The sequence below is a fragment of the Zonotrichia leucophrys genome, chromosome 1A, assembly GCF_028769735.1.
Source record: "Zonotrichia leucophrys gambelii isolate GWCS_2022_RI chromosome 1A, RI_Zleu_2.0, whole genome shotgun sequence".
NCBI lineage: Eukaryota > Metazoa > Chordata > Aves > Passeriformes > Passerellidae > Zonotrichia > Zonotrichia leucophrys.
This window is the reverse complement of record NC_088170.1, coordinates 55,433,148-55,448,546: the sequence shown is the minus strand read 5'-3', so window position 1 is coordinate 55,448,546 and position 15,399 is coordinate 55,433,148. Positions and strand designations below refer to the sequence as shown.

The following is a 15,399-nucleotide window of genomic DNA, read 5'->3' as shown; positions in this document are numbered from 1 at the left end:
GTATTGTTCCTGGTTAGTGGGACACAGGAGGAGATATTTTGTATGTCTCTAATCTTGGGCTCTTTACTGATTGGTAAAGGTGGGTGGGATGACAGTCGTCCTCGTTAACTGCTCTCTCTTTGGGTAGCCTTGGATACATGAGCAACTTAAAAACTCTTTTTCTGACACCCTCCTCTGAGTTGTGCAGAAGAGAATCTTATCCCATAAATGGTTATATTCTTGGAGGACTAGAAATAAGGATATAAAAATCATGGATTTTATCCATGAAAACTTTTCATTTCGGCATGCACCTGTTTCATAAGTCATTTTGAGCAAAACAGATAGAAATGGAAAATGCAGCAGTGAAGCTGGCCCAGATAGAAAATCACTCCTCCAAGTCTGCAGAACATCTGAGAATAATAGCCAGCATACTCATGCTTCTCTGTCACACTTGTGTAAGACCCTGTTCCCAAACATTTAAAATGAAAGCCATCACTCAGATTAATCAGTTTAGAAGCCTGGTCTGAAGTTCACTCATTCTGGTTGGGGCTGAAGTTTCATATTAGCCTAACAGAAAGGACATATTTCTTTTGCATACTATATCTGTCTTTTTAACTCTTACCTTGGTGCTGTCCCTGCAGTAGTGGGGCCTGTGTGCTGAATGTGGCCATGGGCTCAGCAGAGCCCCTGAATGAGGGCCTCCCTTGTGCCCTGCTGTGCACCTGGAGAAACTGCTCTGCTGGGAGCAGTGACAACAGGGAGGGACACAGCAGCCACTAGCTGTTCTGCTCTGGGCCTGATGATGAGCTTGAGTTGAGCGCTCATGCTAGCATCCAGATTAGTTGAACACATGCACCATAAACTTCCTTTGTGATCACTGCAGACACACTACAAGAGATGCAAATTCTGCCTGTTGGAGCATTGGGCTTGAGCATCCTTTGTCTCCTCAAGATTTCCCAGCATGAGACTGATTTGGATTCATCCATAATACTTCTAATTAATGTCATATATTTTCAGTTGGACTACTTCTTCTCAGGTGTAGTAAGACATTAAAATTTGTTGAGATTTGTATCCTTCTTGGATAGCTTCCTTTTTTTTTCTAGTTTTGTTTTTTCCAGTGTTTACTTTTGCTGTGTTACTAAGATAAGTTTATATTTCCCTGTGGTTATGTGTGAGCAATTGTACCTATATGTTCACAGCAAGTGCAGCATAACCAAGTCTTGAGAGACTTTATTTTAAATGGAGAATGTTTATGGACCTTTTCCATGAACAAAAAAGATGGCAAAATAATTGCCTTAGCTACTGGAACGTTTTGTCTGCTATGTAGTGACTTCAGGGTAAGCCTGCCATCTAGATTACCAAAAAAACAACTGCATTTCAGTGCCATTACTAGAAAGAAAATGTTTTAGGGTTTTTTTGTCGTAGTCTTTTGAGAAAAGGGAAGAGTAATGTTGCAGGCAGTAGTGAAAATAAACAGCCTTATTTTAAAGAAATCATTTAGACCTACTTAACAGGAGAGTAGTTTATGTACTGTGATAATAGTTGTCCTACAAAAATGACAGAAAATTTTCATAATTTGAATTTTTTATTCATACATAGGTATGAGTTAGCATATGGCATGTTAACAAGGCTGGATAGTGTTAGGTAGTTGTTGTCTTCAGCAGCTTACTTTGGCCTTCAGGTTTTGAAACCTGCTACGGGCATGGAATAATGACACAGTTCTTTTTACTTAGGATACGACTTAGTTCCTGGTGGATGGTAATTAGACTTTGGGGTTATTGTTTTTGCAGTTTAAGGACTGAGACATATCAACATGATTCAAGAAAACAAAATTTCAGTATGTTAGTTCTTTCCTGCATGGCGCTTACTGGGCCGAATTTTACCCAAAACCTGCTCACCTTCTGAACTCAGAATCTTGCAGTGCATTCCTTGATACAAGTAGGGTGGCTACTTGTATGATGAGTTTTTAAAGGCTGTTCATTTGTGTTTTCAAATCCTTCTAGAATAGCAATCAGCTAATCCTAGGATAAAGGTTTGATAGCGCAAAGGAAAGCCTGAGAAGTTAAAAACACTGTTTACCTGAGCAGCAACATTATATCTACTTCTGATATATGACTTTATCTGCATGTTCTTTCAAACTGATTTCATGCTCCCTGCAGTGACATATTTTGCTAACACAACAGACTTGTTCCTTCCTGACATACAGCTTCTGGCTCCAACAAATGTCAGTAGCTTTTTAGACAAACCTGTGCTTTTTATTCCTGTCTTTCTCAAGAGGAATATCAGCATCCCTCCAATAACATTTTTTCCCCTATGGCTATTATGTTGGTTTTATAAACAGACTAGGTTTATTTTACTTGTAGAGGCTGGTAAAGACATAGAAGGATTTTTTTTTTACTTTATTTTTTTCATTTCCTTTTGCTTTTTTTTTCCTTTTTTTTTTTAACATCTTTTAATATTTTTAGTAAAGTAATTGAATAACAGCCTCTTCCTGGCTTATGCAAATAAGCAAAGCTTTTTTCAGTCCTGAATTCCTGCAGTTACTTCCTTTCTGTAACCAATTGGGGCCTCCAGAAGCAATTAACCAACCCCTTGGAGCTGCAGGTCCTCCTTGGAGCAGCTCTGTGGAGCTGAGATTTGCAGTTCACACTGACTTACACAGAGGCAGAAATTATTTCAAGAAAAAGGACTCAAACACCTTGTCATTTCTACATATGGAGTATGAAATGTGTTTTAAAGTAATAAAGGAGGAAAAATTGGTTAGAACTAGGTTCCTATGCACAAATGACTTGTTTCTATATTTATTCATACATCCTTGACTTTTTGATCTTTTTCTGGTCTGGAATTCCCCTTTGTGTACCAATTCTGATTGAGAATCCCATTTGGAATCTGAAATCTTGCAGTTTGTTTTTACTGCAGTTGGGTTTTACATTTATTTTTCTTTCTCTTGTGTTTTTAATAGTCAGATAGAGGGGAAATTATTCTTAATTATACAACAAAACATTAAGCAATTACATGCAATAGCAGTATCAGGTGCAATAAGTTAGGGCATTACTCTTATCTGGGAAAAAATGAAATCTCAGAATGGGCCCTGAATGTATCTTGAATCTCTACAGACTTGATTTTCTTTCCTGTGCAACTGCTTAGAAGACTAGGATCTATCTTAATTAAAATTTACTGCTTATTTCAGAATGGAGGAGCTGAACACTATTTTCCTAATGTCTGTGCTGTTTATGTGCTTGAGATGGCTAAGTGGTAGTCTGAAAATTGCAGTAAGATTAGTAATTACTAGGGGGACATAATATACTGTTTCATTGCAGTGGAACTCTGAAAAATATTTAAACAAAGTATTTAAAGGAGAAGGCATTAATCATATTTTTCTCATTATTCATAAATTTTACCTAATTAAGTTCTACAGTGATTTTTTTCTTCATTAAATGAGCACTCAAACCACACCTTTTAAGGGACATCTTCTTCTTTAATACCATTAAAATTCAAAATCACTTCTTTTAAGACTGAGAAGCTACAAAGGTCACATTGTAATGTTGACTCTCATCAAGTATAGCTCTGACCCTGTAATGAAGTAAATGTAAGGACTCTTCTGGAAAAAAACTGTACTGCTTTTTACTCTACTGGGCACCTGTAGGTTACACCAATAGATTAGGATTATCTAAATTAATTAGTTTTTTGTTTCATCGGTCTTGTCTTCCACTGACATAATCATACCCTCAAGATAAACTGGTAAAGACTGTTTTAAAAAGGTTGTCTAATTCTACTAGCATGAAGAATTGTTTTGTGTAGCCTTGTTACTTTAAAGAGACACAACATTTGTTTCAATGAAATGAATATAAGGTCCAAATGATATATGAAACTTCTTGGAAAGAAATGCTTTTAATGCCACTGACTTTCAAAAGAGGAAAGGGAAATAGCTTATTTGTTTAAACATAATCTATTTAAAAAATTGAAATGCCTTTGTATCACATAACTTAACAATGGAAACAATATTCTTATTTGATATTCATTCTCAAATGGTGCTGATTAATTTGAAAAATTAAAGTTTTTCCCCATACTGGCTAAGCCGATTCTGCTCTTATTTACTTTATTACTTTATTTTAGATACTTTTTTTTTTCCCCAGAAGCAGCCTAGAACCTGCTCTTATTTAATGCTAGTTGGATTTTCACAGATTCTGCTATTGCAGTTTAAACATGAGTTTGGCTCTTTGAGGAAAACCAATTCCTTGCCATAATCTCCCTCATTATGAACTAAAGTTTAAAAAGAAAAAGTAATTGGACTGTCTTGAATTGGATCATGTTCAGTGTAAGAGATCTGCTTTCAGGATATTTTCTTTGAGGAAGGATATATGACAAAAAAATGAGTTCCACTTAAACATAAGCTTTTTATATTTTAAATTGAATTATATTTAAATATTTTTTACTCAGGTTAATGTCAAACTGCAGATAATAAGTGACACTAAGTACTTCAGTTCCCCCTTATTTCAGTAGGAATTGTTGATCCTCAGGAATTGGCATGGCTCTGTTGTCAGAAAGACTTCAATATTGTAATAGAAAACTACTGAATGTATTCCTATGATCTGATTTTGAAACAACTCCTGCATTGTGTTCACTTAGAAAAGAATATCTGAATCCGGCCAAGAATTTTAATACCATCTAACTTAATGCATTTTGAACTAAAAGAGCTTGTGTTGCTAGGCATCAAATTGGTGATGCATGGAAAAATTGTTCACTGAAACTATAATATAGGCCTGCATGTACAAATCACAAGTAGGTTTTCTGGATGAGCATAAAATCTAAACTCCTGGAAAAATCTGTATATTTACATCAAGACTTACTTTCGCTATACCTACGGATTCCATTAATTCATAATTTGATTTTGTTTCTTTAAATGAATTAAAGGTAAAGCTTTCAGCTTTACAATAAGCATAAATTTTAACAAAAATTGTAACTTGGTTTCTGTAGTTAATGTTGACAATTAGTTAACGAAATAATTTTTAGCCACAGAATATTAAAATATTATCCCAAGTACCCTCCATGTAATACAAATATATCTACAATTTAAGGCTTTTAACTGTTGCAGAAAATACAGATCTTTCAAAATCTTTGTTCTTTCAACAATGACATTTAGTTTACAGAAGAGTCTTCGTGGTAAACATGACAAATGCACTCTGTTCTTAAGCTTTTCAATAACAAATTTTTTGATTTCAAGAATGCGAGTACTAAAGATCTTTTAAAAATATGGGGTTTTTTGCCTTAAGATATTTCCTGCACATTTGCTAAATAAACATGCCTATACTCATGATTCCTACACTTCCATGAAAGTCTCACAAAGAACAGTTTGAGGACTGATCACAAAAGTATTTAATCTAGAATAAAACAAAAAGAGTGATGTATACAGTAGTTACTGTAAACAATTTCAAGATACAAGCCGAGAGCGCAGTCCTGTTTCACTAAAATTTTTAGCAAGTTGTGATTTTTTTTTATATTTTTGTTTACTTTGCCTTGCATTTTTAATTCAGAATTCTGTTTTTTTCCCTTTTTCTGAAATAATTCCATATAAAATCATTAGTGTTTTTGGTGGAGAGAGTGGGGAGAGATCTGGCATTTTAAGAATGCAGTGCTACACTATAAAACAGCATTAAAGAACTGAAACTTTTCTCTATTTAGTAATCAGATGGTGACAACACAAAATCAAATAAGTTTCCATGAGGTCTTAATTATAAAAGGAATATTTAATATATTTGCATATATATATAATAACAGTAACAACAACAAAGAAATATCTACTAATTAACTTGGAAAGCTCCAGTTTTATGGTACTTCTAAAATAATCCTCATGTTTGGTTCCTTAAACAGTAAACCCAAAATTTTTCTTGGAAGAAAACTTTAAAACAAGGCTAATATGACTCTATTCTTTAATGATGCTTGTGGTTTTTTTCCACCAAGATTATTTTGTTTAGGTTGGAGGATGGTGAGTTGCTTTGTGTGTTGCAAATACATAAAGAAAATATAATGTAAGCGTGGAATCTTTATGACTGTTCATGGGCTGTGGCTCTTAATCCCTCAACTGGAAAAGCTCCAGTGGAACTCCAGCCATTGCTGCCTTGAGATTTCTTCTCTGGCTTTAGGAGTGAAGTGGAGCATGTTCAGAGGCTCACCAATGAACAGCCTTTTTGCATTAACATCCCTGAAAGAGGTCACTGTGTTAACTTCCCTGAAAATGAAAGACATCCTAATTTTTGCAATTCAGTACTAGCAAGAAGCATATTCATTTAGTTCCATTACCTTGTACCTTATATTTCTAGATTAAATTGCTAAAAAGCCAATGTAGCACACATCATCTAAGTGTACTTCTGTAGACTTATTCTCTACCTAATGAAAGACAGAGAGGACATGTTTTACACTAGGATGACTTTCTCTCTGGAGATGGCCTTCCATAACCTTAATACATTTCATGCTTTACAGCCATCTAAAGCCAAGTAACACTGGATGTACTCTCTGCTGCAGTGCTTAATATGCTTGCAGTCTTTGCAGCCTGTGACACAATTGGGAGGAAATATTTATGTCATATATGTAAGAGCTCCTGTACCTCTACAACAGCTTACAATTTTCTTCTGCTATAGCAAAAAGAAAAGCAACAGACAAAATTGTTTAGCAATTACTCTTGTGTAGGTATCCTAGTCAAAATTCATAAAGAAAATTAGGTTGCTGTGCCTGGAAGAAATTATCATTTCTGAAAACCAAAGCAGAACTAAAATTCTACAGGTCCAAAAGCAGAAAATACCATTAGCTGTTCTTATTGATACTCATTGCTTGCAGTCCCTGGAAAACTCATTGCCTTCACAAATTATCTTGACATAGAGCTTCATTGTTTTTATTCTCCGAGTATAGTCATTATTTGCCTTCACTGTGCTGTAAGTCTGGTTCCTTTCCTCTGAAATGAAATTTTATACAATTATTCCCCTAGATTGTATGATTTATCATAACTCTTAATGAAAGAAATAGACTCATGGATAGTTGAGAGTATGGAAAGCAGTACACTTGTCTTACTTACGCTTCCACTTTTTTGTGGCCTAAGGCTTCAGGATCTAAATACAATTCTGATTATCTTTTTTTTTTCACATGATCTGCCAAGACAGCTATATTCCTTAGGAGCAATACATCTCCTACAACCCAGAATGAAATATGTTAGCGCCAAGGAAAATGATTTGGGATTTTTTTTTCTTTTTTTTCAGTTCAACATGTTTGAGTGTAGCAGCATATACATAAAAGACAAGTCCCTTGTCTTTTTCTGAAAAATTTTTTACCACTATCTTTCTGGCTAAACCTTTGCATCTGAACCAATATTTTTGAATGAATAAAGAAAAAACGCAGCATATAAGACTGAAGTCCTCTAATTAATATGTTTATCCTAAGATGTTTTCATTAACAGACTGGGTGGAAAAGAGTAGAAACACAGGACTGACCATAGCTCATGAGTCCAGTTGCCAGCAGCCATTAAACAGTGGGGTGATAATGTTCACTATTGTGAATATATGTGTTTATAAGTGCCTAATATATATTACTTACATATGTCATATATTTGCAAGGATTTGTAGTACCTTGTTCCATACCCATCTTTGAGATCTAATTTTTGTCATTTTGTAAGTGACTGCAGTGTAAGAGTCACAGAAACATAAAATTTAGGTGCCTTAGCAGAGAATGAGACACAATGCTGGTGACAGTCTGCAATATTTTTCTGTTCTACACAACAAGCATTTTAACTGCTTCTGAGAAGAATAGACTGGGTAAACTTGTATTCTGAATGAAAAAAGAAAGGAGCATGAAAAAATAACATTGCACCTTTTGACTCAAAGGCCATTCATATATATTTCAGGTTGATTTTTTTTTTTTTTTTTAGTTTCGATATTATTATAGAATTTTTTTTTCTTTTTTTATTTCTACAGCACAAAATGATTTACTGTGACTGTTATTTAAACTGCATTTTTTTCTAAAACAATATGGAATTTTTCTTTTTTTTTAATAATAAAATCTAAAACATGGAAAGCTTATGATTTGCACGTGGTGTTGCACATGTTTACTACTGTACTATAAACCCCAGAAGTTGTATATAATGCAGAGTAGTAATTGGGAAATTTTTTTGGTCTTTCTACACATTGAAATTCAAGAATGTATCTTTCCTGCCTGTAAAAGGTAATATTTTGATATTTTACTAGCCTACTATTGGTTGTACCAGAGGAAGTGCATTGCTTTAAAAGTATAACATTAACTTCAAACTAATGTTATTCATAAAATAATTTTTTGGAATTTTTTTTTTTTTTTTGTTTCTCATAGCATTGTCCACATTCAGAATTAGGTACTGTGAATTTCTTTAGTACTTAGGAAAAACTACCTATATTGGACAAGTCAATTAAAAGGAAGTAATTACTGAGCTAAGGGTGTGGTGTCACTTAAGACATTTGACAGTTACATAGTACATTTAGAAAAAGAAAAAAGAAAATAACAGCGACATCAAATATGCGTCAGGAAGAGAATTAATTACCTTTCAGTTTAGATGAAGCAAGAGCCAAAGGACTGACAGTTTGTCAAATGTGGGCATGCTTTTAAAGGCGCTCCTTCAAAAGCAACACACAAAGCAGTTAGGACTTCATTGTATTCATGGAAATTTGGGGAAGTTTTTATTTGCTGTATGCTTTATAATTTCTTTTGTGAAAATGTGGAAAGAGCATACCATTTAAATTCCATTGCTGTGAAAGTTTCTTCCTTTACTTAGCCAACATAAGTAAAAGTAACCCGTGTAACCTCAACTCTTGGGCTTTTGTGGAACAATAATTATTTTCTGACAGAACCAGTGTGCAGGGTTTTCATATGTCCACCACAAAGAAAAATTGTATGTCATCGCAGTTTTATTATATCCATCGGCTGGCTGCCCATTTGTTGTGGAGTGTCTGCTGTGACTTAAGGCCGTGGCTCTATTTGGCTGTAATAGATTTCCTGTAGTGCACTCAGTGACTCTGGTACCTGTTGCTGGTTTCTTTTCCAGGTCAGCTGGCTGCAGGTACATGTGAGATTGTTACTTTGGACAGAGATAGCAGTCAGCCCCGAAGGACTATAGCCCGACAAACAGCTCGCTGTGCATGTAAAAAAGGACAGATTGCCGGTACAACAAGAGCAAGGCCAGCATGTGTTGATGGTAAGAAGCAAAAATCTATTCAATCAGTGTCTGCCAATATAAGAGTTGTGTCTCACAAAAAAACCTCAAAAACCATAAAAACTCTATAGAAGAAATTTTCATGTTGTCCCGACTAACAGTGGCAATAGCATTGAAATTTAACCAAAGGGTAATACTGACTAATAGTATAGATAATACAATTACTTTTTTTTCATTGGAAATTTCACTTTTTTTTTTTAACTTGATAGGCAGTTGAATGTTAAGGGCATGGTGCTTTTATATTCTGCATGTGATCACAGAATCAGCAGTGAAATGGCATTCTTTTTTCCTCTACTTTTTTATTCCTTAAGACATTAAAAAAATGCAGCAAGCAAGCCTCAAAGGTCTTATGCCACTGGGAGGCTAATGTGACTGCTCCTGTGTGATATTTAATGCTGTTGAAGAAAGCACTGATGCTATAATTGGAATACAGTATCTGAATGTGCATCACATGTCCAGTATTTCTTCTCTCTTTAAAATGATATTCTGTATGATTCACTGCGGATGCACTGATAGCATGTAGCTGGAAAACTGCTCACATGCAGGGAGATATGAAAATGTTTCACTTTGAAATAATATTTTAAGACAAATGAAATTCTCTGGTATGTTAACAGTGGGAGAGTCTTCAAGAGAGGTCTGCCTTGCAGGGCTTTTAGCAAGCATTAATATTAAAAATGTAATTGGAGACATGTTGAAAATAATGATGTAGAATGATATGTTTTGATCTAGTCTCCATTAACAGAAGTAAAAAAAAAACATGCTTATGTATAGAACTATAATAAATATGGATTAGCTTTGAATACTGGCTGGTTTAAGTCCTCAGATAAAAATATTATGGAGAACACCCTACTGTTGCCTCAGAATATGGTCTTACCAGTGATTATCAAAGACAGCTCAAAAGGAGATTTCAGAGCCAACCCACAAAGCTAAATATAGAACATCATGCACATTCTATTTTTGCATTTTTCTTTCACTGTTTTTCTTATTCTGTAAGATAGTTTCTTAGCTGTCTCTTTCATAATATAATACTATATCCAGTAGTTCTCCTTTCATGTTTTATTGTTAGATCACAAGATATAAGTGCTTAAGAAAGGAATGATTTTATTGTGTAATTTATAGTTGCAACTCTAGGAAAAATGCTTACTACCAATTAAAATACTCAACACGTGTTTCCTATTTTAAAACAGCAAAGTTCTAAGCAAGAAAAAGAATTTTGCACATGCTGGGAACAAAATATAATTTTTAGTCAGTCAGTTTTGGCCTATGGTTAGATTGATTTGCTGTAACTTGGATATCCAAAGGTAGCTGCTAGCAATTCCAGTTTTTCTTTATGCCCAATAAAGAGCAAAATGGACCTTCTCAGAGTAATTTATCTCATCTTAACTCCCGAGGATGAGTCAGAAGCCCCACTCTGTTTTACTTTTACACACTGTTTTTCTGCCTTGCCTTGATACACCTGTGAGTGTCTTAAGATGAAACTTAGCTGGAATGTAGATGTCACTAAGACATGACTGCACTTCATCCTTTGATTATTACATTAGATTGTTTTCAAATGGAAGCTTTGAGTTAATTTGATATTTGAAAATATTTTTTCTTTCTTTACTTATTTCTTGGGGGAAACTCATGAAGAAAGTCTCTTTCAAATTCTGTTTGTGCTTTCAATGTGCTTGATCATCATTTTATGAAAACAGAGAATTAAATGACAGGATCCATGGTTTGAGATCATGTAGTCAGAGAAGGCTCTTTATGAAATACTTCACATTTGAAAAATAAGTGGGAAGTTCATCAGCTGAAAAATAAAGCTTCCCTTTAACATTTGTGTCTAAATACCCTAATTATTTATTTTTAAAGCTGCCAAGGAGTCACATGGAAAACATGAGGGATAATGGCTACAAGTTTCTTCTGTGGATATTCCAATTAGACACAAAATGGTAATTTTTCAAAATGAGAAAAAACATCATTTGAAACACCCCAGGAAGCTGGTGGATCCCCCAGTATTGTACACTTAAGATTCAGTTGGACAGGGTGCTGGGCCATTTTGTCTAGACTGGCATTTTTGCCTAAAAAGGTTGGACCAGATGATCCTTGAGGTTCCCTTCCTACCTGGTATTCATTGATTCTGTGACATATTAAGCTATAATAACATGGTTTTTCATTATTTTCTGAAATGTTTATAGTTAGGATGGTCAGCCCTTTGCTGAGAATGACTACAAGATATGTAGGACATGCTACTTTATTTTCCTCAGCAGTGCTGGGGATGTTTTGCAATCAGAGCTCAAAAAGGTTAGTAATACCTAGAACTGTACATCAAGTTTCCAGACTAAAATGAAGGCAAAAATCAAACCTTTGATGTGTAGGTTTTTTTCATGAATGAAGTTAAAAAATCAGTTTTACATAACTTTAACACAATTATATAGGAAAGAATAAACAAGCATTTTATCTTGTCTCTAACCTTCTTGCAAGTAAAGCTGGCAGATAAATTGGCCACTGACTGGCAAGTATCCATCTGTGAATTTACCAGGTTCATAGTTTAAAGAATTAACACTGAATTCTTCCATATTTTTATTCACATTTCTGGAGTAATTTTTTTTCAAACACAAATACTCAAAGCTTTATTCTGAACATGACATGAATGCTACATAAAATTATGTAGCAGAAAGCTGGTTTTGTCTCCAATATCAAGTCAAACATTTTTGGTTTAGGAATGTAACAGCCAAACATAATTGCTGGGTTGTTTTTTTTGTTGGTTTTTGTGGGTTTTTTTTTGGTATTTTTTTTTTTGTTTGGTTTTTTTTTTTTTTTTTGTTTTGTTTTTTGTTTTTTTTTTTTACGGTAAAGAGTCCCATTTTTCAAATAAATAAATCCTTCTCTGAGCTTTCTTAAATAGGATGTAGAATGTACTTTTGCAAATTTTTCATCATCTATACTATAGTTGATGTTAAGTACATAATTGCTATTTGACATTTCATTTTTGCTGTCCAAAAACCCTCAAAAATTTGGTCCATTTCATTCTTTATATAGTCTTGATTTTGAAGAAATTATTTCTAAAGTGAAGGTGGACCTTAGACCTTTAATGCAAAGTCATATGTGAAGGAAGCAGGCATAGTAAGTGTGACCTGCTAACCCAATAGTGAGAAAATATTAGCTAACAATTTTGTTGCATCTTCTAACAAGAGAGTGGTTTAAGAATTCAGCGTCAAAGCTGGTAATTTTTACAACCTTAAAATGGATTGTGTTGTACCTTGCTGCCATTTTTACAATGTTCAGTGGAGAGAAGCACCTTAGAATATATTCAATTGTGTAGTATATTTCCTGGAGCTTTGAAATGCAAGTGTCAATTCTTGCAGGAAAAGGAGAAGGTAATTTAAGGGCTCTTAAACTTTACAAACATTGGGTGAGATTGCACTTGTCAACATCACTCTTAGAGTAAGTCCTGAGTTGATTATCAAAATCCACTCTGCTTTCAACTGCTGTATCGCTGAAGGTTTTTCCTGAGAAAGGAAACACAGTGAATGTCAGATAGATAAAAATGGAATTCTTAGAAATGGAAATAGAGTGTTTAGAACTTGGTCTGAGCAGTAGACGAAGAACAGAGATTTTCTTGAAATATTTCCATATGATGGAGAAGGTTGCTTTGATTTGTATTTTTTTCTAGCAGTCTTTAACTATGGCAGATTGCTAATGCATTCTGAAAAAATGGCATGATATTCACTCTGATTTAAAGCTTGATTTAGTGTTGATTGCTTCATTTCTACACCCACAGATTCATAATGTATATTTGGTATGTTTTGTTATGATGTAATTTTTATTCATGAATGTAGGGTTTGTGGTATTATGACAGTGGTTCGCCTCCACTTTTCATTATATTATTTTTATTTGCAACTGGTGTTCCCTAGTACCATTTTTGAGATCAAATTCCATAGCAATGACCTCAGTTGCATTAGTTTGATAAGATATTTTATTTCAGCATAGCATCTGGTTTATCACCAGTGTAATTTCCCTGTGTGTTGGTTAAGCTTCATCAGTTTTTTAAGCTGGAACCAGTGAGAGATTGGAAGATAGCAATTATTCCTTGGTTTTGTTCAGTACCTTTGCTAATTTAAATTTGTTTTAAAGCAAGTGATGAAAAGTCTTTGATAAAAATTTATGGACAGATGCACCCATGATTTGTGTTCTTTCACAAGAGTTGTATAAATATCAAAAGATTGGTTATGTCAAAGTATTTCTTAGAATACAAGGATAGTATCCTGAGAAGTGTGCAAAGAACTTTTAAATGTTTAATAATTCCAGTACTTACGTAGAATACATATTTATAGGTAAATGACATAAATTTTAATTTTGTTCAGAAAATAGAAATCATTGATGAGAGAAAAAATGGTATGAGAGAATTTGTTTATTTGCCAGAGGAAATTAGGATGGCAATTATTAATTTGCTTACCTGAATTCTGTGATTACAAGACTCTTATGCTCTGAATTTGAGTACCAGTAACTTTTTTGTCCACTGAGTGCTATGAAAAATGCCGGGCGATCAATCCCAGTATTCAAATTGTTCCATATTGGACAGTTGTAGGTCAGGTAAGTGAATTCAGAGTGTTCAGACACATTTGTTACAAATTAAGGTACAGTTTGATTGGTTTTTTGTTGTTTGTTTTTTACTTTTTAGAGTTTTTGTAATATTTAATTGCTTTTGCAAGCACTGTAGCAATATTGGTTTTTATAGGATGTAAGCATATATAAGTTGTTCATACATTATGATTAACATGCTTTTCAGTTGGCATTGATTGATTTTGTTTAACACAGACACTCAGGATCTACAAGGAAGCCACATTAGTTTCAATCAATAATTCCCTGTTCTTCTTATTATCTCTGGGACTCTATAGGGAGGTGTAGAGGTCAGAACTGATCATTAATAGCATCCTAGGTCATGCACTTCAAACAAAACTGCTTAATAACTGGAAAGCTTCATCATTCTAAAGAATCTTAGACATATTGCAGGGAGCAAAGAGAAAAAAAGAAAACAGAACTATAATTACTTTAAGAAATGATAATTTTTGCTTTTACATTTAGAATATTTAATATGCTTGTTATTGCAATATTTGTTATTTTATACTTATTTTATTGTAGATTGATATTTCAAATCTTCCTTCACTATAGTTATACTTAATTGCATTTAAGAAATGTCTCTTTAAAACAAATAAAACCAAAAGGAAAACTAGTATGCATATCAAACATATTTTTTGACATAGCTTGAAGAAATAATAATAATTTTCTTCCTTTCCTCATCACAACTCCCACATATGCAATCACAAATGCATCTGTATGTATAGATGCACCAGAGCATGTACAAGGCTTTATTTTCTTTCAACTACTTCTAGACAATTCCGTCAGAACTACAGATTTTCCTAGTTACTGATATGGAAGTAAAATTGTTTCAATTACTCATCAGCTTCCTTTTCCTATGCATGCAGTCTGACAATTTCCACCTTGCAGGTCACTTTTGATTTGGAAACACACAAGAAGTTTCATTTCAGTTACTTTGCTTTCAGCTCCAAACTGAGGACAATATGTGATATTCCAAAAGAAGTTGAATGAAATTTCTTGTCTCAATAATATCACAAACTTAGTAAAATCACGTAAGCATGTTCACATTGAATACCTTTGTTCTCTGATAATGAATGTCAAGTGTCAGTTAGAGATTGAAGTGTTCCTGGGGAAGAAATGCTGCTGTTCAACCTCAAGACAGAAATTGAGCAGTGTTAAATGGAACTTATCAATAGTTTTGTTGCCATCAATGACAACAAAGATGTGTCTGTAAGAAATGCAGGGAAGTAAGTTAGGTTTCCTCTCTTGACTGAGAATGCATAAAAGGAGTAATCAAACACATGGCATAAAAAGCAAGCAACCAATGAAAAATAAACCCAAAGCCCTGCCAAGGAAAGTGGCACACAGATTGATAACTACCGTAAAGAAATACTTTAACGAAGAAGGGGAGGTAAGGGTTTCAATATGTTCTGAAATATTTGGTACCTAAACTCAAACGACTGAGGACCCATCTTGAACACTGTGGCAGTTTTGGGCGCCTCAATATAAGATGGACATCAGGCTGTTGCAGTGTGTCTTGGAGAGTGACCAAGATAATGAAATGTCTTGAGGGCAAGACTTAACAAGAGGCAACTGAGGTCACTTTGTTTTTT

The 15,399-nt window shown here is 34.1% G+C and overlaps 1 protein-coding gene across 8 annotated transcripts in view; it reads left to right on the top strand.

Moving 5' to 3' along the window:
• The window catches only part of TAFA5 (TAFA chemokine like family member 5), a 421,342-nt gene that overhangs the window by 215,893 nt on the left and 190,050 nt on the right, over window positions 1-15,399 (top strand). For all 8 annotated transcript variants that reach the window (XM_064702790.1, XM_064702788.1, XM_064702795.1 and 5 more), the window contains one exon: window positions 9,038-9,187. In XM_064702790.1, coding sequence (XP_064558860.1) covers window positions 9,038-9,187 — 150 coding nt within the window. The remainder of the gene's footprint in view (window positions 1-9,037; window positions 9,188-15,399) is intronic.